Below are 25,488 nucleotides of genomic sequence, written 5' to 3' on the forward strand. Positions count from 1 at the left end.
CTCATAATTAGTTTCATGACCTTTCTTTCATTTTAGTATGTAACATATGTTAATTAGTATGTGTGATAATGTGAATCGCTATCAAGGATAGAGACGTTCTAGCAGAGATTGATGTGATATTTTATGGTGCACAAGGGGGCAGTAGATTAACTTGTAGAGGAAAGTAACCCTGATTGTAACCTTATTAGCGGTTAGGACTGCCACAGATTTATATCCTGTGTTCTGGATTTTCAGCAACGTCTAGAAGGAAAAAAGAGAGGCAACAGGAAGTCTTATGGAAAAGATTGTACAGTCTGTTTCAACACAATCTTGCACCTCTGACGTCGCGATACACGGTATGCCATTATTTTTTATTATATGAACCTTTTTTAAGTGATAAGTTATGAAACAACTTTCCCGATAGTTTCAATTTAAAATGTTAAATTATTTTATTTTATTACACCTAACTTCTTTATGCTGCATCCATCAATGGTCATACCTTTTTAAAATTTTCTGTTGTAAAATTGTACTCATATACCCCCAACAAAAAACAGCTGCTTTTAATGTAATGCTATCTCTTAACGTAAGTGACGTGATTTTTTTTTGTGAACAAAGGCAACAGGAATGATTATGAATACGCTCTACCCTCCAAAATATGCGTAAATGTTTCACTACAGATTAATGCAATTCTAAGATCCTCTAAAAGGAGTCCTCCCACAAAGTCTATACGTTGGTCATATATTTTAAAAAAGTGGAGTTCTTGTTAAAATTAGTAGCACTTAATGGCTTCTGCTGACAGCCATGGTAATATTTTTCTTAGTATTAACTACACTAAGTAATAGTATAGTAGAAGGAATTGGTAGTACAGTACAGTTGTGAAATCTTCCAGTGTTGTGTAGAAATGACCTTGTAAACACCACTTACATCTTCAAAAAGTTTACCCCAATATATGCAAACTGAGATTATACGTCATGATTTGTCTAAGCTTCGACTCAATTTATAGGTGATATGTGTGTTTAGCAAAAATGCTCTAGCTATGAGGATTAATAGTACGATATAAAGACTGCTTCATTTAAAACGTCTTTGTCTACGGTCTGTTACGTGTACATAAGAATCCCAGCAATATTTAGCATTGCAAGATTTGCGTTAAGGATGAGGTCATTGTTGAAATGTTGTGAGGTAGGCGTGGAGGGGCCGTTCTGAAAGGCGTGCCTTTGGCTCAGAAACCCCAGCTCTCTTGCTGGAGGTGGTGAAAGTTGTTAGGGAACCTCTACAGAACAAAGTAAAAAGAGGTAGTAATCAGGCGTTTTCAATCTTTTTTACAGGAACACTGTCTTAAACCTTAATTTATTCTACAAAGGAAATTTAAGGAGAGACTTTCGAAAGAAAGCATCCGCCTTCAGTTGTCAAAGTAAGTATTAATGCTTTGATGTGGGATAGTCTTAAATGAAACGTTTTTTTCTGCTTATTAATTGGTCTGGAGGTACTTTGAAATGCATCACAGCAAAACAGTTAAAGTTCTCGATTGCCTGTTGGAACATAAATTGAAACATAAATTAATGCCTTTTTAACAATAACTGTTTGAGCCAAGTTTGCATAATTGTCATTATTTCTTAATCATTAACGTTACTAAAAGCCACTTTGCTGTGACAGAACGTGTCAATGATAAATTATTATCCGCGAATTTGGCCGCTATTGCAATTGGGCAAGAACAGTTAATCTCGACTTGCAACAGGGTGCGTCCGCTAGAGATCATAACTGCCTAATTTCCTGTACTGCCCTGTTCTTTAGAAGCGTGGACAGTCCAATTAGTTTTCAATCTAGGATTCGGTGAGGAATTCCGAGATGTGCACTTGCATACAGGACTTCATTAAGGGTGCCTGGAAAAATATTTGATTGGGGGGTGTAAGGAAATTAAATTAATCTTTTGGCTATAACATTCTAAAAAGACATCTAGGTCCAGTGAACCTGAATTTTACCACATAATATTTATTCTGTGATAATTCCGCAAAATCAGAAAAGGATTACGTCTTTAACTTTTTCTATTAATTTGAAGACACATGTGTGTTCCCCTACATCGATACAGTCCTTTGTGTGGAGTGTCTACGTTCGCTGCCCTTATGGGAATTAGCAGAACCCTACTAGATTTAAAAAATAACTTTCTGCAATTAGTTATTGGATACGATCCTTTAATTAGCATTGTTTGTCAACAGAGAAATTTGGACCGATGAAGAAATTACGCTGAAAAAAGAAACTATGATAATGACTTACACTGTTTACGTGGTTTGAGCCCTTTGCTGAATAACCCTTTTGAAAACCAGTGGGTACACTATAGATTTGAAGTTTGTGTTAGATTGTTAGTTTATACTCCTTTAAAAAATTATGCAGGCCTTTTATTGTAGCCGGTGTTGTGCATTTTTCTTCTACTTTATGTTAACCCCGATCAACAGTCTGCTTTCCCATTCAACAAAATGAAGGTGAATGTGCTGAGTTTCAGGCATTGCCTACTTGCAATTGGTACGGAAAGTTCAGCAGGGAGGTAATAGGAAGATGAACTGCTTGGCTGTAAATTTAGCAGTGAAAACCTATAATCAGCTTGTCTCCCGACCGCTAACAACCTAAGGTACGGAAACTTTTAGAAAATACTTTTTTCTGGCACTACATAAAACAAAAGTCAGGAGCAACAATTTGCAGCACCGTATCAATATCTGTTAGATCGTTTATCGTTCACCCATCTCTTGTCAACGGAAAATCTGAATTTAAAGACCCCCCCCCCCAAACAGACACTCACATTAGCTTGCAATGCTAAGTGCTAAACCACAACTCTGTAATTAAAGATTACGTCTCTTTATTCCAAGAAGGAAAAATGCGAGCACAAATTTTCCCGATATCCCCACCAGAGCAATATCATATTTTTAATGATTTTGTTTCGTTTAGCTGCGTGCATTTTAGTAGTTAAATCAAATGGTTAACTTTCAAACCCGATTAATGAGTTGTATAAAACAGTAACAGACATTTCACAGATAATGATTTTTGTCCAATGAACACTTTCGTTTTTGCGTATTAATTAGTATTATGATGTTGGAGGGACAGAGCCTGAATTGGGGAGTGAATCAAGTTGGTGGTTCAGCTAATAAGCTTGTTCCTGCATCACCGATAGCCCTGGAGTGCCTGGCAAGGCAGGAAGTTGCACTTTTCTGTGAGGCGTAGTGCACAAAGGCTACCAGGAGATGGTGATGCTCAGCTCTGAGATACATCAGCGTGTACACGTTTCACCGCTTTTCTCTCAACCACAGCATGCCAACACACTGCACTGCACAACTGGCTGAATAATGGAAGCCTTCTGTTTAGCTCCGGCAACAATCTAATGCTTGATGGGTTGACGGGTTGGATATGGGATTGAACCCCAGTCAGTAATTCAACTGGCAAGCACGTTAGGACCAGACTACACAAAAAGCCAGACCACCCTGGAAAAGCGAGGACTTGCTCTTTTCGATTACGTGTAGTACACGCTGGCTTCCAGGAGATGGCGATGTCCCTGCAATGCCAAAAGCGTTGTCATGCACTAATTATGTGAACCCATACGTGACAAAAGGCATGCACAGTACAATATGAAACCATGCTCAAGTGGAGCAGTATAATCTGTTAGTATGCTATTACATTAAATATTTGAACAGAAAATGCTGGGGTTAAACCAGTAAAGACTGAGATTCAAGGAGCAGCTTGTCCTATAACTCAGGTGTAGTTTGTGTAGATGTTTGGCTATACTTTTCAGATTTCTTGCTAAACTGCATAAACAAATATCTTAGCTTGTTGGGAATGACATTCTTGAAGTGACAGTGGAGCTCTGCTGGGTTAGGTGGGCTTGGGCCTCCATATTTTTGATTTGCTGCATAACAGAAGCTAATTGGGACCTTCCAGCTGTCTCTGAGATTGGGTTTAACTAAATGGGCTTAACTCTCTGTAATTGAGAGTTGTATTATTCCTCAAATTTGTTCTAGTGGGCACGGCGGGACTTGTAAAATATCATAATGCAAGTTTTAATAATAACAGCACAATAAGATCAAATCAATTCAAGCAAAATGTATTCTATTCACATGAAGCTTAACACCGTTCTTTATTCTGCGTGGTTGCAGGGGGTTTCTAATAGGTGTTTGCTGCTATGTTATTGATAATATTTTTAATAAAGTGTAAAGTCTATAGTAAGCTATTGTTTTAGATTCCTGCACTCCATGAAGCTATTATTATTTCAGCTGCTCATGTACTTAGATCTTAATGAGCAATAATATAATAATTATTTTTCTGCAGCATAAAAGAATGATATTAAATGTCTTCCTTTTGCTCGTGATGTAATGACAGGTGCTCCTTGTAAGCTATGCACGTTCATTTTCAAGCTGGGGCATGACAAATTCAGTCTTTAATAGTGCGTGAGATCAGTTAAAACATTTCAGAAGTGAAGTAGGCTCTGGAAAGGCAAAGCCACCTTTTATAAACAATCATCTACATAAGGGTTTGATTGGCCCAAAGTGCTGAAAGAGTCATGGTAGATTTGTGGGTGTGGGTCAAAAGTGAGAAAACACAGCTACTGTGAATGAATGAGCAATATAGCTGCTATAGTAACAGAGCAGATAACTGACCCAAGTGGTCTCAATCTCATGTCCTGGAAGTTCTACTGTGTTTAAGTTGTCCTGAGTAGTCAAGTAAACAATCAACCAGTGATTTTCTTAGGCATAATATTTTTCTTAAGGTCTTTTACACTTAATTACTCGAAGCAGCCTCTTCATCTTAGAGGTAAAGTTACCTACTGTACAAAACACATGAGAGCAAGAGCAGTAGATTATATTACTGTATGTGACTTGATGCCTTCTTTCTTGTTCTCTTAGTGGTCATTCTATGACATCTCAGGGTTTTAATGCTATTTGTTATCTGTGTCACTTTCCAGTGGTAAATGCATAAATACAAATAACAGATCAAATAGAAATCACAGATAAAGTCTTTTGTTTTATCAAGAATTAATTTGTGATAGCCAGGTGTGGAGAACCAAAGCGTTTAAAATTTCTGCAAGTGATAAACAGTGCTTTGAATGACCCCATACATCAACTAATTGCCCATAGCTCTTAAACTACCAAAGATCCAATGCTGTAAGTTTCTGTGCTTAAAAATTAGAGTCTGTGGAACGTCATACTGAAAAATAGAAAAAAACAAAAACAAAAGGCAAATGTATAAATGTAAACCTGAAAATTTTAAATTTCTCAATAAAAACCTCAAAGACAATTAATCTGTTGGCATATACAAAAGTCCATTGTCATACTTTTAGCATGTGTAGATCAGAAATTTTCCAGGAAGCCCAGGTAGGTACAAAAATGCCACAGAACATTAAATGACCATATCTCAAAAAGCTGTTTGAGATGTTAATATGACATTTTTACCCCAAATAATTTCTCCACGGAACAAATATTTACACTGAACTTCTGGAAAGGGGAAAATCCAGTTGATTTTACACACAGTGATTCCATAATCTAGACATCTTCTCTGAAACCTTTGTCACCATATTCTTTTTTGTCCACATCTTTATAAATGGGGAAAGAGATTGAGGTTTTCAGGATCAGATGTCAGTGTTAAAGGTTATTTCTTTGTAATATAATTGTGAAGGAATTTTAATTTAATAACGTCACTGCAGTTCTCCAGTTGGCCTTATTTGTATGTGTTCCATGTGATTTCCTGTTGTTTCAGCTGTCAAGCTGGCTAAAATAGTCTGTGCACAGAACATATGGAGCTAAGTCTGTCTATTTGCTAGGAGTTGAAAATGACTTGGTTGTAATTGTGTATCTGAGAATGAAATTGTCACTTCTTGCACCTGCAGTAAGTTGTTTCAGCAGATTGCATACCCTGTTTTCCTGGGAGATAAGGAATTCCTGCCCCAGCTGGAGTTATAAATGGTTAAAGTGTGGTTGGCATAGCGATGCTTTCCTATACCAAACCCAGCTGACCTGTGAACTCCTGCCAGCTCTCCCTGTATCTTGGTGTAGGGAAGCAAGCTATTAGCAGTCCTTCTCAAGGTTGTGAGGGAAGATAATTACTGTCCCACAAACAAGAGCCCATTCTCCTTAAGTGATCACAGAGCAGTAGTGAAGAATTCTGGGGTCAGGAGAAAGTTGCTTGGAAAATTAGGACTCCCATCCAGAGGAGAAATGGGCTGTAGCATAGTGTGATGTCATAAATCTCAACTAAATGATTTTGGTTTCCCCTTCTTACCAGGGGGAGTCTGTGCTTGCTGAAGGTTTTGTGTTGCTGTGTTTTATGCCTCTGTTGCTAGGTGATTGCTCTTTAATGATTTCAGCTGTTACCAGTTGTGATGAGGGTCTTTTTCATTGTGGTTCACTGCAGAAATATCTTACCTTGCAGTGCTTCTCAATCCTGGTTCCTAAGGATCACAGTGTCTGCTGGTTTTTGCAGTATTCTGGCTTTTCAAAATTCTGGACTCCAATTGTGAAAATACCCTAGGTAGAGTGCATTATTTCTAATATCAGCATATAGAACTCAGTGCAGTCTCTCTTCATCTTCCTAAGATTTATTCATATATTTCTGACAAGGATTCCTAATAGGTAACTAGTTTGTGATGATCACACATAATGAACTGTAGGTACTGTATTTGTGTATATATGACCGTATAAAACACATTCCCCATACAACTGAATGAGGGCAGTTGTGAAATCACTCATTAATACAAGTCTGTTACCAATTACAAATCCTTTTCTCCTTTATAGAAGCTGAAAGCATATTTAAAAATAGGCCTGAAATATGAAATTGATATCAGCTGGCTAATGATTAAGAACTAAGCTGAAGCAAAATTAGTAGACACAGGGGTACTGTGTCTAGGACTACGTGTCCTAGACACAGTCTAGACAAACTAAGTGTTTAGTCTAATGTCATATACAGTAAGTCTCATGTGTAAGCCAGTGGTCTGCTGTTTCCTCGAGGTAGCTTTATCAATCAAAGACATTGAATCAATGAAAAATCATTGTAACAGCCTGTTGGGATGATAACCACATGTCTCAGGATTTACATAAGACCCGCATAAGCAAGGAAAACTCTTCCTGTGGCACATGGAGTTTTGTGGCACATCACTTACAGCATAAAGGCTCATTCCATATGGCCTGTTCATCTCTCTCATCTGTCAATTCCTCAAGCTGCTTCAGTTAAAGGCTGCTCAGCTCTCCCACAGAACCACAGTGTATGGTTTTGCTTCCTCAACTTTAAACTGACCGTGACAGGCTCCTAGAGGCACTCAGCCCTAGTGATTTGAACTCATGACATCTTAGAGACCAAAGGTGCATTCAGAGAAAGCAGTTGGCTCCAGGTCCCTTGGCTTTTGAAGGATTAACTAAAGAAATTAGGCTTGTTCTTTAGTTTTGTTGCCTTTTTCAGACTTTTGCTTTTTCCACCAGGAGAAGGTGGTTGCAGAATTAATTGTTTGTAATCACAACAAACCATAATGACTTCACTTTCCTGCCAGAATATGGGGGTCACTTCCTCTGAGACCCCAGTGTAGCCAGTGTCATGCCACAAATCACAAAAGCTCTGAAGAAATAACATTGCAGATATCATTCAGCATAGACTCTAGGGCTATAAGGAGTCTGAGGTTGTGAAGATCTGAAGTGAAAGACTGAAAAAGAAAGTCTCCCATGTAATAGATTAAACATAGATGAAGTTACAATGCAGGATACATATTATACACCAAACAGTAGAGGGAACAATACAATTAAATGTCTGAATAAAATGCAGTTTAATAATGAAGTGGAAAGCTTGCATGGGCAAAAAATATAATATGGGCTTAACAAATAAGTATCAGAATCATTACAGACAACATTTTGTTTCTTTTTGCAATTTGTTTTATGAGGTTTTTATTCCATTAATAGGCCAATGGGAATCATGGAGCTAGGAAATTTGGTATACATATAGTACAAATAGAACCATGAGTACTATATCCTAATAGATAATGACAATATATCCTAGAAGGCTATAACATTACCAGGATGCTCTATAATTTCCACATTGTGCTCCATGGATATAAAATCAGCTGTACAGCTGCAATGTAATGCCTGAAGTGTTATGTTTACAGTATGTATGACAGATGGGGTGACACTTTCTCATGCACATGATGTTTACCACATTAGTTTCCAGGCTTTTTAAGAACATACTGTATGGATCTTCTGGAACATGCATTTCAAGCTTCCATTAGCCTGTTCAGAAAAAAAACAATCCCACAACCTCAAGGAACAAACCTCACAGTCTATATTCTTTTAGGATTGTTTCCCAAGTTGGTTCATTGCTCCAAATGAAAAAAACAAACAAACAATATTTTAAAGTTGTAAAGTTGCAGAATAAAAGCCCATCAGTTTATATAAAAAATAAAATATTGATTTTGAGATTATCCAGTCTTTAGTGGAAACATAAGAGGGTGTGTGTTAAGTCATTTCTGAACTATATTTCACCCTTGATAGTGGGCTGTAGTTTGTTAGTTGTTCTCTGTAGAATACTGATCAAGGGTCTGTTTGGAGCAAAACTGTGTACCTGCTTCCACTCTTTTGTTCAATAAGCAGTTCATACATGAAAAAAGTCCCCCAAATCCTTTTTTAACATTGGTGTATTTGCTAAAGGGAATGTTAAGCCCATTAGGATTCAACAGGAAGGAAGTCTTCATTTAGGATTGCTTTCATTTGTGAGAGATTGAGATTTGGAAGACTTCTTTTTCTCCATAGGTTTAGCTTTTATACATTTTAATGTTGTTAACAGATCTGTGCTTTATGCACCCCAAGTAAACAGGCACTCACAGTTAATTTTCACATTTTTTTCTGTATTATAAATCAAAACAATCATGCTGTTGTCTAGCACCACTGTGAAGTGATTCAGTTAGAAATCTTAGATCAGACATCTCTAACCCTGCTCATGGTGACCATTAAATCACCACTTTCTAAAGTCTTAGAACAAATTGGCTGTGATCATTTTCAGGTGTTTTGTTAAATGTAGTAATTTAGTGATCACATGGAATTTCCTTAACCAATTGCTTGCTTGATTGATCAATAAGGTATTGTACATATGTTACTACTTTATAGGAACATGAACATTTTAGGGTGAAACCTAAAAATGTATTGGATCCAGACTCTCCAAGAAAAAGGCTGGAGATCCCAGTTTTAAATGTATATTGTAGAGTTGGCTTTCTTATCACTGAAGCCAACTAAACAGTCACAGTTAAAGCTACAGATGATTGAAGGCATCCAGATAAGCTTTATGTAATGATATAGCCAGCCCAGGTCATTCTCCATTTCTACACTTTTACAGTGTTGTTACCTGCAGATGAATTAGTATCAACACAGCAGGTAACAACTGCTAAGACCATTGCTGTAAATCTATTTAAATCACAATATACAGTATATTGGTCCTTTTTGTTTCAAGTCAGTCTTATCTTTAACAAGCTGACGTTGCTGTCAAAGATGACCTTAAAGTTTCGTAACTGTGGCGAACTGAGGCAAGTTCTCCAGGCTCCTGGAAAGCCCCGTGCTGTGACATCAAGATGTCAGACGCAATTCTAATTAGGCATGCAACAAACATACAAGCAAATATATATACAAGGGGCATTAAATACTTAGAAAGTGATATTATTTGCCTTTAAATGCCAGCTTGTATGTGCCTGTAAATCTTAAAACGTTTCCGTGGTAAGTTAAACAGAACAATTATTTGTATGCTTATACATCACATAGACACTAATAAAATGAGTTTAATTTAAGATACTTGCTGAATTTATCAAAAATAAAACACTTTCTAGAAACACTACCACATTGTACACCTACACGGTTCACTGACAGCGTTTTTTATATGTTTTTCATTTTAAGCAATTATCAAAATATAAACTAATGTTTAAACTGGAACTGTATCCTTCTAAAAAGCTCAAATTTAATCTAGCTACTGCTGTGTGTATTCTGTGAATTTTGTTTATTAAATGTGCATTTCACAGTATATATCCTGAGTACTGTGATTTGCACAGCTAAGTCCTAGATATTTGTAGTAACTATTTTATTAATTACATCACAGGGAGGGGTGATGGTAGGGCTGTATTACAGGGGATGGTGTCTGGTGATAAAAGGAGGAGAGGCCCTGGTCCTCACACTCCTTTAGGGACAGCCCTGACAGCTGTCATGTTCTTCTGCATTTAGACTTAGATGAACATAAGATGTTTGTCTGAATCCCGTTACAGTATCTTTTTAACCAAAGGACCTCAACAAGCAGGCTTGTGAAAAAATCTCATTTTCCAATAAGTGAAACTTACTTGTTAACTCTACAATGCAGATCACACTGGAAATTTTCTGTGGTGAGATGTCTGCTGCACAACCTGTACTTATTCGCTCGTACATTGCATTACACTAGTAATTACAGTGACTAGCGAGCAGGAAGGGCCACTTCACATCACAGTTTGCACAGACTCTCGCTCCTGCCCGTGGTGAGACCAGGGGTTTGTGACAACATGGTGACTTACAGTACTTTCACAAAGTTCATGATTTTGTGCTTAATTAGAAATTTGTTAAATGTATCTATACCATCAATGAATTCATTTTGTTACTGAATAAGCTTACTTTGAGGTTAATAATAGAAGATGTAAAGACAGGTAGACACTTACAAAAGTATCACCAGTCATATATCTAATTGATGAGTATTATAATAGTTTTTTTTAAACGTTTTTTTTTATCTTTCAGGAAACCTCCTGTTGTTTCTCTGAGGAACATCTACAGAAGGCTACAGAGCTGCTGCCATGTCCCCCCCTGCCTGTTTGATCTGCTGCTTGGCTGCTGTCCTTTGGCTCAGCGTATTGTGCCAAGCTCAATATGAGCAATGGGGTTACCCAGAGGGCTACCCAGGGCCCGCGCAAGAGCACTACCAGCCCCCCCAGCTGCCTCCTGACACCCCCAAAATCCAGCTGAGGCTCACAGGTGACAAACGGAAGCACAACGAAGGGCGCGTGGAGGTGTTCTACAATGGGGAGTGGGGCACCGTCTGTGACGACGACTTCTCTATTCATGCCGCCCAGGTGGTGTGCAGGGAGCTTGGGTATCTCGAAGCCATCTCATGGTCCCCAGCCTCGAAGTATGGCAAGGGAGAAGGTAAGGCCAGACGTCTGTAAAGCACTCAAAAATCAAACTGTGTGGAAGCATTGGAGAAGCTCAGCCGGTTCAAGACGTTTTCCCTTAGCAAAGGTTGGGCCGCTGTACTCCAGAGATCACTGACTGGTTAGGGAATTGTGACTGGGATTCTCTAAGTGACCAGGCATATCTGCTGAAATGTTGCCGGGGTCAGAGGTGATCTGGTCACTCAGTGTGACTCACAGGAGCAGTTTCTATGGCTGGGCATGCATTTGTAAGCTTTCATTGTCACAAATGGAAGCATGTTTCAGTGGCTGCTTATACTACAGCTATAGCAGTAAGCCAAGTTGATTGACAGCTAGCATTTTAAAACTCATGAGGCTATAAAAATAAATATGGAATTTTCAAAAGAGGCAATTTTGTCACATGCACTTTGTTTTAATCTGAAATGTACTATGCATTTCTGGATGGGCATATTCAAAATCTGTTGTGGCATAGAAAGAAAAATGTTATTTCCAGATATAGTCAGTTAATAATCTGTGTTTCGATTTGATCGCTACTAGGCAAAATTATTCTCAGGGGTTTTTCTACATTTTAAGTGGAAGCAGACTAGAAACTGGAAACCTATTCTTGCACAGTGTGGAATTTTAAAAACACCTTTTAGGAGATTATAGCATCATTAAGATCCAAACATTTTGAATAATTTGATCATCTCTTGTCATGCTAAATCATATCCTTTCATATGCCATGAAGTTCTCTTCACAATGTTTCAAATTATAATTCCAACTATATACACTTTCTTTTTATTGTGTTTTTTCTCTCATGAAATGTTTTTTTTTCACAATACAACAATTTAACTAATACCATAGTAAGGTATAAAAAAAATGTAAGGTATTAAAAAATGTAAATTTGACATACAGGTAGATAGTAGGACATGCATTCTGTGCTAACTTGAGAGTATATTATGTGCTACAATTTTCCCAACTCCATAAATCACAGCGAGAGCCATAAGTACAACACTTAAACTTTAAGGCCTTTAGGCTTTTTCGATAATTATGAATCTGCATTGTAATAAAACCCAGATGCAGATTTCAGCAGTTAAACACTTTTCCTGCTCATTTTGGTTCTAATGCAAACGGGGGAGACTTTCCATATACTGTACATGTCTGATTGGATCACTTCACCAGCATAGATTTGGACTGTTATATTACTGCATTTCCTTTCTGATATAACACGTTTCACTTTCAAGACGTTTGAGTGCCACTGATAACCTGATTTATAACTTTGACTGTTGATCTGGGTTGTCTACTATATTTTCAAGTAAATTCCTAACTTGGTCCAACAGAAGTATTGGGCAGCAGAGCTATAGCTGCATGTACTGTATGTAACTGAAATACTGCCCTGACTGTTTTATATAATACCACAATAGTTATTTTTCTCTGGGAAACCCTACAGACCTTTTCTCTTGCATTCAGCTTTGAGATGTGTATAAGGAGCTTTGTAAGCAACTACAGTAACTGTACAACGTACAAAGTATTTTGCTCTAGAAGAAATATATTTCTACTTTTTAAAATAAATAGAGTATTTCACAGAATTATGTTTCCGTTGTAAGATATTATTTTTGTCTTTTCTTTGCCCAGTTGTCTCTTTACAAAAATAAAAAATTTCTGTAAAGAAAGTTTGTTTCTCAACATGATTGACTGTGGTTGTGTTTCTTTACAACCAGCAGCTTTGTCTTCTAAATACATCGATGAACAAAAAAAAGCAACATGGCAAATGGATTTAATCCAACATTTTAAACATACAGTAGATATGAAACAAACTCACAGAAAATGTGAGCAGAAGTGCAGACTATACAACCATTTTCAAGAGATGTGATAAGCACGTTATAAACGGACAAAATGGAAGTACAGTATGAAGTTAGCATTGAATATGACCTCTCAATCACTATCTGTGTTAATGCATAGACTTGAGTGCTGTAGGATGTTCCACGACTTTTCCTGTCCAGCTGTAGCCTGTTGCAGGTGTCTGCAGTTGGTATTGGTTGGTCTATTGGACTCTCTCAGGGGAATAATCTGGCCATGGCTAAATTTTGACACTGATTTCCTAAGAGTCTTCAATTAAAATCCTAACAATGTGTGGTCTTGCATTGTTGCTGTAAAAATGGTTGGCTCAAGGTCTTTGTCAGTGTATTACTAAGCTATGAAGTTGCTGGCAGTCTGCACTGGAGTTTTAATTGTAGTCTTAAAGGAAATTCCTCCATCACACTTCCACTGCCACAGTCTGCCTGTTTATCTCTGGACTGTTGTTAATGGAATCAGCCAAGACAATGTGCCATTTGTTCTTAAACTATCCCTCTCTGGCAGTTGTCTTTTTTTCCTGTTATTAGTTAATGTGTTCCCAGAGACAGCTAACTCATGCCATATGTCTGGAATGTGGAATATCCCACCCAGTCCATTACATTTTTAATAACTAGGTAGTGATATAACAGCTTGTGATGATGACCTGGAAAAGGAATGTTATCTATGAGTAACTTCGAAATCTGGGCTATGAGCCAGGATAGCTTTCTACATACTGTATATCAGCCATGGATTCCCATTGTCTGCCTTTCTTTGTGTTATAGGCCGTATCTGGCTGGACAATGTTCACTGTACAGGAAAAGAGAAGAGCTTGGCTCTTTGCTCTTCCAATGGCTTTGGGGTGTCAGATTGCAAGCACACAGAAGATGTAGGTGTGGTTTGCAGTGACAAGAGGATCCCAGGCTTCAAGTTCATCAACAGTTTGACCAACAACATCGAGGTAAAGCCTTTACATTTAAAGCCATTTCCCTAATGGCATTTCTCTACACAGGCTTAACGGGCTCTTTTCAAGGCTCAGTACCAGTACAGTGCAAGAATTACTTTTCAGTTCTATTTTTCATAAACACAGGAGAAATGCTGTTGTTGAGGGTATTTACAGAAGGACTAAACTGCTTCAATTGGTAAACTACTTGCTTTTTGGCTCTAGAAAATAATGTGTTGTGATAGCTCTAAAATAAATGATAGAAATGTAAATGTCTGGTAACAGTATAGGTCTGGAAAAGAGAAATAAAGTAGACATAATTGTAAATTGTAGGTGTATTTTATTTAAAGTCTTGTGAGAGGATTGCGTCCAATTTTCCATTGTGAGCAAATGCTCCAGTAAGTAAATTAGATGAGTAGTTCACCCACAGTAAGAAATGGGAAACATTTCATATTTTTATGTGAAGATAAAAAATCTGTAATATGTTTTATTCTTTTTCAAGACACAAGACATTTGTAGAATTAAGTCTACTTTACATCAAAGGAAACATGACCAGAATACATCCAGATGGTTGGACAGTGTCGTCAGCTATTTAAATACCACAAAAGGGATTTTGAGGTATTTATTTTGCCACAGAAAGAAATTCCCTGTCATGCTGAACAAATATTGTATGAATAGTAACTTTTACCTGGTGGTTATATATATATATGGATTTGTTTTTCTGGTCATTTTTATTACATGTTACTCTTTCCTGTAGACCGACAGGGCACAGGGGAGTGATGTTAACCAAACTAAAACAGGCTCAAGCATGTTAAGAGCTGTTCTCATAACTTTCTAAGATGTGGTAGTTAGACAGAGCTGCACATTGTAGCTACTGATTTTACATTAAGCACTTTTCCTTTCTTTGCAAGGGGGCTGTTTTCTTTTTTCCATCTGGATAATTAAACATTAAAAACAAATACAGTAAAAGCACAGGTTCCAAAGACTGGAACAGGACACGTGGGTGGTGGAAGACTTTGTCCACAGTTATCTTGGATCTGAGGTGCAGGGGATATTCCATGGAAATGCAGCCCTGCAGTGCTTCACTAAAATGAAATGAACGATACATCAAAAAGTCTCAGCTCTGTGAAAAGTGCAGTGATTCATACCTTATAGATTTTTAATTGAAAGTGTTGTCAAATACTGATACATTTACATCCTATGGGGTATATTGGATCAACATCTCAGTTTTAAAACCAAGAATAAGACGCATATCTTTGCCCACAGGGTTGTGGGAAAGTGGAACAATCTACCATACTTGTTGAAGCCGATACTTTGGCTTCCTTCAAGAAACCACTGGATGAGATCCTTGCATCTCAACTCAACTACCAAATGTCACAATCGTAATCCCTCCTCTTAAGGGCGCTCCGGCTCTTTTGTATTTTAGTTGATTACATGCACCTGCCCCCTGTTCTGTCCCTCCTTATTTAAGCCTGGCACTTTCGCTATTCTGGGTTCAGCATTCTGTAACAGGAGCTGGTCCAGGCTCCCGCGAAGCGTAGTTCAGGACCCTTTGCAGATGGTATAATCCGTAAGTAAGTGGGGAAGGACAACAGGGAGGAGACGACGAGGATCAGGACGGGTTGACAGACAGGAGGCCTTAACGATGGTGATCTGGTACTCGGGGGGGCGTGGCAAAGGCAAACAAGGTCAAAGAGTCCAAGGGGGAAATCCGGGGCACAGTCCAAAGTCCAAAACCGGGTGAACCATCCAAGACGAGACAAAACATGATAAAAATCCGGAACGGGATCTGGAACAGGGCCAGGGAATCAAAACAGGGTAATGAGGCCAGGCACTCTGAGGCCAGAACACTGTGATGAAGCCTATGCCATCGGGTCTCTCCTGGACCCGCTGGTAGGCGAGCTTCCGGGCATCCATCTCCCAATGCTGAGCCAGGAATAGCTAGAGTGCCAGGCTTAAATAAGGAGGGACAGAACAGGGGGCAGGTGCCCTTAAGAGAAGGGATCAAGATCATGACACCAAACAGGCACGATGAGCCAACTGATCTTCTCTTCTTGTGTGTAACCTTTCTTGTTCTTTCAGTATATTTAATCAGAAGACCCAGGACAATGTGATGTGTAACAAACTATATATTAACTATATAAATAACACATATTCTTGAATGACAGCAGAGTCCAGTCCCATGGTATCTACCAGTGTTTCTGAATGAGTTTTTCAAGCTAATTAAGCTTCAATAGTGAGTTATCATGGAGAGGAGAAATATAAGAAAAAACAGAAATGAAAGTCTTGAGCACATCGCAGCACTTGTACACTTGGTAAAAAGTGAAATGAGAGGTTAAACTGTATATATTGGAACACACTTGTGTATTTCAAATTTATGCTGCTGGATGTAGATAAAACAGGGAGACTTTATGGTAGGCTAAAAAACACAGAGTTTAAGGTTAAGTCTAGACATGGGGCAGCCACTGATGTCTACAGCTAAGGTATTTAGTGAGAACATGAAGCTCAGCTTTTCCATTTCCCCATGTGAACTGTGGGCTTTCCTAATGGCTTAAACAAACCAAGATTTGCCAGTCTTGTCCACGTTAGACATGTCTCACATGTTCTGGGAATTTTAATAAGATGAATTACAGCTGCATATCTTGCCTTACTGTCTTACTGTCTAATGGAACTAATGACAACAGAGTTCTGTGGTCTGTTGAGTGTAGAGGATAGGGAAACCCTGAGATTATAAAACTCCTGCCTACATTATTTTTTTTATCATGATTATTCAGACTTTGGGGCTAAGCTAACATATGGAAGTAATTCAACAGCCTATACTGTACATAATCCATCAAGGAAGTTAGTCTTATATAGCCCTGGAATAGTTTATGGTATATAAAAAAATGTAACTGTGCTAAAATGTTTAAGAATTATCAGACCACATTACATTAGATGTTTTTTTAGAAATGGTTCACTAATATAAAAAAATGTTTAATCATGAAAGTATACATTAAACTTTAGCAGTGATAAACATTTCACTCTAGAGTATAATATGATTTATTTAGGTTTATACTTAAATATGTTTTCCAAACAGAAAACATTCTTTTTTGAAATTTTTATTTTCATTTAAGCAAAGATTAAACCAAGAATGTTGCAACAAAAAAAAACAAACATTCTTAAAACATGTAAAGTAAAGCCTTGTGCAAATGAAGAAGCCTGTAGTCAGTTTTACTCTTAATGCTGTATGTATGAAGTAAGCTATGCAGATGTTTTGCAGTGGTCCAGAAACACCTATTTTAATATTCTGTTGTCTTAGATGAATTTAAGGTGAGACTTCAGTCTAGAAAGCCTCTTTGATGAGCTATAAGTTCAGGATCTACTGCAAATCTGCTTTCAATTTGTGAAGTTCAGAAACACATGTAGTGTCCTGCAAGAAAGTAAAGGCAAAATGAAGAATTGCTCAGCACACTTTGTGGATGTGACAGTTCTCTGGTGGTATGCTCTTCATATCATAGGGAGTATTAAGCATATTATAAAGGAACTACTGCAGTGACGTGCTTCTTTGAAAAAGAGTTTAGCATTATGAGTCCCCAAAGGAAGGGGCCCCTACTTTAGCAGTTTGCTTTCTTGATGAACATCCAAGAGGCTCCAATCGGGAAAAATGAAGACTTACTGGGAGAGGAGACATGCCGACCACAGTTATTTTCACAGGCTGCATTCATTTTAATGTAAAAGGGGGAAATCTAAATATATATAGCTATTTTTTCAATTCTAATGCAGGATAAAATCTGTCCCAAAGAGGGTATAAACATATAATTTTTAGCATCTAAATTTGTAATCTAAAGTTTCACCACAGGAGAACATGTTTTAAAAGCAGATGTGAAAGGCATCTCAACCATCTAAAATTTCAATTGCGGATTTAAAATGGTTCAGGACACAGATCAGACCCTGCCATAGATATTTTTTCCTTGTTAGATTATATACAATGTGTCTATATTAAACCTCACTTTCCCTGTTTATATTTGTATCAATATTTATGTCTCACAGCAGTTATTTCAAATGGCTGCATTCCTGAGTTCAGTAAATATTTTCTCTTATTAATTTGAGGCTTTCAAGTATTGAGGGAGCAGGATACAGAGTGGATAATTTCTTTTTAGAACAGGTTGACCTGCTAAAGAGCACATACATAGCATTCTTTTGTAACCAGACTGAGGTTAGCATGAGAGGTGAACAAGAAAGGCTCTCTTTTCCTGAATTCATGAAATAGCTACATTTTTGGAAGGACATATTTCCAAGCATACTAACCAGGTTGGATCACAGGTCTATCAATGCATGGCTTTATGTAGATATACCCCTGCTTCAGTCTGGAGTAATTTAATCATCCATGTAGTCATACAAATGATATGTTTGTCTTTTCTGCACTTGGTTAAACATACCAAAAAAAATAATTTATTTTCTCAGCTTGTCTAATAAAGTGTCTGCACAGGAGCAGGAAGTATTTAAGATTTTATTTTTTAGAAGTCAGTTTTCCCCCATGGTTTATGAGTGCGTTACAATTCCATGTCTTTCCTGGCTCAGAGCGAGAACTTCTAGTTTTATCAGTGTTTCTTCTAATTAGGGATATTTTATTTTTTTATTTAATCATCTGTTAAATCAGATTAAGGACAAAATCTTTTTTTTTTACAACTATGACCTGTCCAAGACTCTTAAACTGCTGTTCCACAGAAACACTTAATTAAAAGAAAGGAATAATGTTAACAAGCTGTTAACATAACGAGACAAGTAAGTGTTAATTATACCAGTCATTAGCAACAGTAGATCAATCATTAGAGGCTCTCAGATGTTACAATTTTGATAAAAATTGCATCTTAAATTGTAAGATGGCGCAGAGAACTATAAAAAATAATAAAGACAAGAAGGTGTTTTTTCCAGTTCAATATCTGTAAAGTAACTTAAACCAGTGAATCATTCATCTAGAACACAGAAGATATTGGTGGTTTAGTAGGATTTTATGAACAGCATATCAAAATATGTTAAAACAATTAGGTAATTGTGGTGGGTGTTCAAAACCTAACTATGCCAGTAAATAGATTGTTAAGGTTTGTGGATCAGTGCTCAAGGAAACAAAGGAAATGACACATGTAGCTTTTTCACATTTGTAGTATATATATTTTATATTTTTTATTTTTTATTTTATGACCTACCATAACAACAAATCATGTGCAGTAACTTGCATAGATGATTCAAATACCACCTATGTACAGAATATATATTTCACATAACAAGGACATGATGTGCAGACTCAATACTGTATGTTGATCATTTGTATGAAGATGTGTTCTCAATCGATAAACAATGTAATCTACAAAGGATACTATATCCACCAAAATGTATTGATGGAATTCTGTGAATATCATATTTTAAGTATTGTTTGAGTAATTCTTATTCATGGGGTAAGACCTTTCTTATAAAAAATGTTTTTCAGCATATGAAATGCACATATCTTTAGATACATTAAAATATACATTAAATGAAGCAGATGCATATTTGAACTGGTAGCATTTGTTGTGTTTTTAATGCCTCTCAGTTTACATGACTGTTTTGCAAGTCTTGAAAATGATAGTATATTTTACCATAGTGTCCTATGACCTAAGAGTTCAGAGGAAGAAGAACTCTTTAAAATAAAATGGTTTGCCACACACATGGACAGTCTATTGGTGTCTAACCCAGTTGCTATGCAGGAAAAATGCCCATACTCCCTCATAAACAAGCATGAGAGGAAGCATCTTACTTCAAGGGATGACACACTGTAGGGGATGGAAGGTCATTCTCTCTGGGAGTTTGGTTTCTATACGTTCTCTGTTCTGTTGCTCTGGGAGAATGCTTGCTCATTCGGTCAATGGCTGTTAACCTTTACCCTGGTCAGAATGGAAAACCCAGAAATATCCTGTTGCCTAGCCTGTTTTAGCAAGAGAAGAGAGTGAGGTTTCTTTTAATCAAAAGGACTTCCTCCTGCACTCAGACTAAATTATAAAAAACTATTTACAGCTAAATGCTTACTATTTTTCTCATGTTATAGTCAGTCGCTGCTTATGTCTGTCTTTTTTCCAATCGTCTTGGATGAATTCAGAATTCACAATGGAAAATATATGCAATGCCCACACCCCACCCCTAATATAGGGATTCAGATAAACCTTCACATAATTTGGGGTAACTGAGTTTTCCATTGGAGGGCTCTGTAGCTGAAATCTTTCAAATGTGCTCATAGACCAAGAACAGCTCAAGAAACTCCAAATTTATCTTTCTGCAACTTCACTGTCAATGTACCTTAGCCACCCTGCCCTGGAGGGACCATTCTTTTTAGGAATGAGAGTGTCTTGGTCTCCAGATTCATCAACCTTTGACCTTCTGCCTGTATAGCAATTGTCAGGAGTGATAGTGTGATGGTGTGATTCAACCAAGGTGTCCTTGGGCTAAGAAACCTACAAGTCTGCTGTACAATATGTGGAATTATCAGCATGATCACTGTAACTGCATCCTAGGACACAAAACTGCTACTATTTAATGAGTAGGGTGCCAGTGTGAAAGTGGAAGGCATAAGGTACATGTACTGTATGTGGGTTTCTTGTGTCCCTTGCATAAGCGGGGATTGTAACGTTGATTTTGAGTGTTGGATGACCACATTCACAGCACTTCCTTCAATTTTGGATACTATTCTAGAAGTCAAGATGATATTCATGGATACACTTAGAGGTCAAGGAAAAGTATATTTGGGACAAAAAATAAGTCAGCTCTAGAGTCAGCCCTTTGACTCCAGAGTTGTTGGTGTCTTGAAGAAACTATGCAGTTGCATTTTGGAAACTCATTAGCTAAATCCTTGATCAGGCTTTTGGATTGTTAGTTTTCTAGCAACCAAACAATTACATTGGGCCCAATGGTCTGTCTTGTTTACTTGTAAAATGTTACATGCCTATGAAGTTTACGGAGACGCACCAGACTGTCAAGAGTCTGTATCTTTATTGTAATGTTAACAGATTTTGATGAATTAGAAGAACATTATTGAAATATAATTAGGAATTTTGTCACAAAAATATTTGGTATTCCCTTACAGTCTTTGAACAAAAATGGGTCATTTTCTAACACCGAAAAGCCAATCTGTAGCTCTCTGGGTTGTGTACGATGTTTTTTGTTTTAGTTTAGTGTTTTCAATACACCACTTAACAAATTGTGTCCTCTACACTGTTGTTTTGATATTCCACTGAGTTATGGGAAAATAACAACCTTTGGCAACATGTCCACAAAATCCACAGTCTCTTAAACATTAGTTTACATTTTTACCATCTAACTGCTAAGTAAACATAATTTAATGATGTCAAGTCAAGCAGCATCTACTTATGACTGGGTCTGATTTGTTGCTATTTGTGATATACATGCTTTTTGTGGTTTCTTTTTGCAAAGATTATTTTCATATGCTGTATATGACCAACAGAATAATGAATTATAAACATTATGATAAAGTAAGTGTATGAGGGACAAAATGGTGCAGCATCAAGTTTTAAAGTTGTGGTCATTGCACTGTGGATACATGGTACTGTAGCATTTCTTGTCCTTATGTATAGAAAGTGTGTTCGGACACTGGTTTTATTAATCAGAGAAATGTGAATAGTCTACTGAGCTTCCATTCCTACATGTGTCATGTGAGTAGCATTCCTAATCATGTTTTTTAAGTTCTAGCATTTATTTCTTGGAAATATCCTGATTTTATAAGGCTGTAGTGGTAGAATGTAATAAAGATAAACTCTTTAACTCTTTAAGAGATTGTTAGTAACATTAATAAAGTAATCCCGAACACTTATGACACTGTTAGAGGGTATGGGCTTGGAAAACAAGTTACGTCTCATTCATTCTTCAATGGCCAGGTCACATCAATAACTTCTTTTCCTTGTACACTTCCCGACAATACTTTGTAAGAAGTCTCTTGTATTCCCTTCAAGGCTTCAATCAATAAGACTGAAATGCATGAGACTGAGATCTTGTAATGCATTATGGCCCAGGAGACAAAGCCTACAAAACAGCAGGAAACCTGTTTTTAGATTTATCATTTCCTATTAGTAAGTCTCTTTTAAGTTTTTCAAAGGTTTATGTACATTAGAAATTGTGCATGTTTGGGGCAATGTTCCATTTCCAGCCTCTGTTCATGATAATCCCACTCCTATTAGTGTGATCAAGATGATGTTTTCCAGCTGTTAGCAACTAGTTTTATAACATTTGCTGTTTTCTAGGAAAGTACAAATGACATTATCAGGCCAAATGATGTATGGTAAGTATGTGGACTATCAAACAATCCAGATCACAGGCTTATCCTTTGGTTCAATACCAAATTTTGTAGAGATTTAAACATAAAAGATAATCTTGAATAAACATTTTAAGACTTTGTAATAAGGGTAACTTCTGTCTCTGTGCCCCTGTGCACTTTTGGATTCAGTACAACATGTACAGATAATATACTACACATATTCCACAAAGGGTTTCAGAGGATTTCAATCCTTGTTCTACATTACTCATTTGTCATCTGCTTTTTACTGAGCTTGAAATCACTTCATTTTATTAAATCCTTAATTGGCCTAGCTATTTTCAAAGACTTTTCAGAGCTCAAGTTATTGTTTTTGGAAATTGCTGCTTCTTTTAGAGTTTAAAATTGAGAAAACAACACTCTGAACACTCTGTCCTCAACTTGTGCTGTTAATTGTTGCTGTTTTATACTCTAGGACGTTTAACAATACAGTACTAAGACATTGGCATGCAGGCACATTATCAAATACTCAAACAATAAGCTTTACTAGATTTTGTAGGGCCTAACTGCCACATGAATGGTCAATAAGATAGTATATTGAAATGAGAGGAGGGCCGAAACCTTGTACAAGGTTAATGCTAATGTATTTCTAACCATGCCCAGCTATTTATGAGCTGACAGCTGGTCTTATGAAGTAAATAGCTCTATAAAAAAGTTCAGGTGGAATGAAAACTAGACAAGGAAAATATACTCCAGGACCGGAATTCAATATTCCTGGTCCACGGAGTCTGGTACACATGATGTTGACCTATTATTTGATGTTGTTGTTTGCCTTAGGGCCTTGGAATATATTATTTGTTTGTGGCACAAGCAGGGTTAAAGGATACCATTCATTGTGAAATTGCTGTCATTACACAGGATATGCTTTCTGTAGCTGTTCTTTAGCCTTCACCTTGAGGCTATGGTTTAAGTTGTATTTTTCTTGCTACTATATATTAATGCATACAAGCTGAAGCACAAGACTTATTTAACAATGCGTACAGTATGATGCTTATGCTTCTGATATCCTGTAATTATGACAGTCCTATACTTCTTCCTTCTGTTCCTCCTAATTCCAAATTTCAGAAACATCAGTTCTTATGTTATGTATCTAAATTCATTTGTAGAACTGGTAATTGGGTCCTTTATTTTTTTTTCTTCTGTTGTGCAACAAAAGAAGTTGGCTTCTGAAAATCCAAGCTTTCTCTCTGTGTTACATGGAGAGATTGAGCTGATTATGTGTAAACATAATTAGACAGTTAGACAGCTGAGGAGGATCTGGACAGAATACATTTTGTCCTTCTGAACCCTAAAATGATTATAAGACCTGAAATGGCTTGAGTGGGTAAATATTCTTCACACCTTAAAAAAGAACATAGTTTTTGTGTTATTTTTCTTTTTTCTAGTGGAGAATTAATCCAGTTCTGTTCTTTGGAAGCTCAAATGTTTCTCTAGATTTTTGTAGTGAAGGTCTTGAAGGTGAAGAGGGCTTCTTCTTTAAACCTGTTTTTATTTTGTTTTCAGGTTTAGAATGCCAGTTATCTTTCTTTATATAATCTCCCCAATGTAGAATTGACAATTCTTGATTTGCTTACGTCTATGCTGTAACCCTGGATTCTGTCAAAGGCGTCACTATTGCATGGCAACCCAGCCAGTCTCTGAAGCACTCAGACGCCTGTTCTTGGAAAAACTTGCCCACAGCGCCCATGTTCACACCTGAGATTCCTGGACTGTGTCACATGTGTCCCTTCACTTGTTGATACACTTGAGACCCTGGTGCTTTCAGTTTGTTTTCATCAAGAACAAACATAAGTGAAATTTCCTGTTGAGGAAAGGAAAAAGAATGCATGGAAAGTCTGTAGAACATAAACCATTTGCCTACGGCTAAATGCATTAGCAAAAGTAAACGTCCAGACCATCAGTCAGCTGGCGGTCATAATCAAGAGCGATGTGGGTTACCTCTGTCAGCTTTCTGCTTTGTGGAGCACAAAGGTTAAATATGTTTCTGACCGTGAGACTCACTTCTGGATTCCTAACCAAGAGCATAATAGAAAGCAACCTGAGCTTTCTAAATTCTGTGTGCTTTCCAGCGCGTGTTAAACACAGTGCAGTCATATGAGTCTCTAGATGCTTGAAGATATGGAGTAACTACATTAATCTCTCACTGAGGTGTGTGTGAAGAATAAAGAAGTTTGTCTGTTTATCGGCAGCTGTCAAGCTGTCCTGTAGAAAAATTAAAAGCATAAAGTTCTGGTTTACCTCTTTAAATGTTCAAGGTTTGAAATTTACAGATTTTATTAAATCATTGTAATTTTAAATCTCTGCATATTTCTTTTTGCTTTGCCATCCACTTATAATAATAATAATAATAATAATAATAATTGCTTACACTTATATAGCGCTTTTCTGGACACTCCACTCAAAGCGCTGTACAGGTAATGGGGACTCCCCTCCACCACCAATGTGCAGCCCCACCTGGATGATGTGACGGCAGCCATAGTGCGCCAGAACGCTCACCACACATCAGCTATCAGTGGGGAGGAGAGCAGAGTAATGTAGTCAATTCATAGAGGGGGATTATTAGGAGGCCATGATTGGTAAGGGCCAATGGGAAATTTGGCCAGGACGCCAGGGTTACACCCCTACTCTTTTCGAGAAACGCCCTGGGATTTTTAATGACCACAGAGAGTCTGGACCTCGGTTTTACGTCTCATCCGAAGGACGGCGCCTGTTTACAGTATAGTGTCCCTGTCACTATACTGGGGCATTAGGACCCACATGGACTGCAGGGTGAGCGCCCTGCTGGCCCCACTAACACCTCTTCCAGCAGCAACCTTAGTTTTTCCCAGGAGGTCTCCCATCCAGGTAATGACCAGGCTCACACCTGCTTAGCTTCAGTGGGCTGCCAGTTGTGAGTTGCAGGGTGATATGGTTGCTGATAGATTATGAAATCTTTGTCAATGTGATGATAGTTTCACTTATTTTCCTTTACTTTTGTGATACATATTGCGAAAGATTATGTGGTGTGTTTCTACATGTGCTAAAAGCGGTAGCCCACACAAGCTTGACTCGTAGGATTGATCCTTGATGACTTCCAGGCATTTCCTAGGAAAAAAATAAGACTACAAGAGAAGTCCTGCTTTATACAGATCTCTTAAGAATTTCACCCTAAAATTCTTTAACAATTATGTGTCTGTTCCCATGATATTGTGAAATAGTCACATATTTTTTCATTACATTTCACTTTTTCAGGTTCATGTCATATATTTCTCAGCTTTT

General features: G+C 37.4%; 1 protein-coding gene across 1 annotated transcript in view; it reads left to right on the forward strand.

Annotated features, from left to right (window-relative positions):
• Positions 1-234: 234 nt before the first annotated feature.
• The window catches only part of LOC102692252 (lysyl oxidase homolog 2B), a 67,044-nt gene continuing 41,790 nt past the window's right edge, over positions 235-25,488 (forward strand). The window contains exons 1-4 of the mRNA XM_006625566.3: positions 235-335; positions 1,305-1,390; positions 10,731-11,135; positions 13,738-13,913. Of these exons, the coding sequence (XP_006625629.2) occupies positions 10,787-11,135; positions 13,738-13,913 (525 nt within the window). The 5' untranslated portion in view covers positions 235-335; positions 1,305-1,390; positions 10,731-10,786. The remainder of the gene's footprint in view (positions 336-1,304; positions 1,391-10,730; positions 11,136-13,737; positions 13,914-25,488) is intronic.

This window comes from Lepisosteus oculatus, chromosome 2 (assembly GCF_040954835.1).
Source record: "Lepisosteus oculatus isolate fLepOcu1 chromosome 2, fLepOcu1.hap2, whole genome shotgun sequence".
NCBI lineage: Eukaryota > Metazoa > Chordata > Actinopteri > Semionotiformes > Lepisosteidae > Lepisosteus > Lepisosteus oculatus.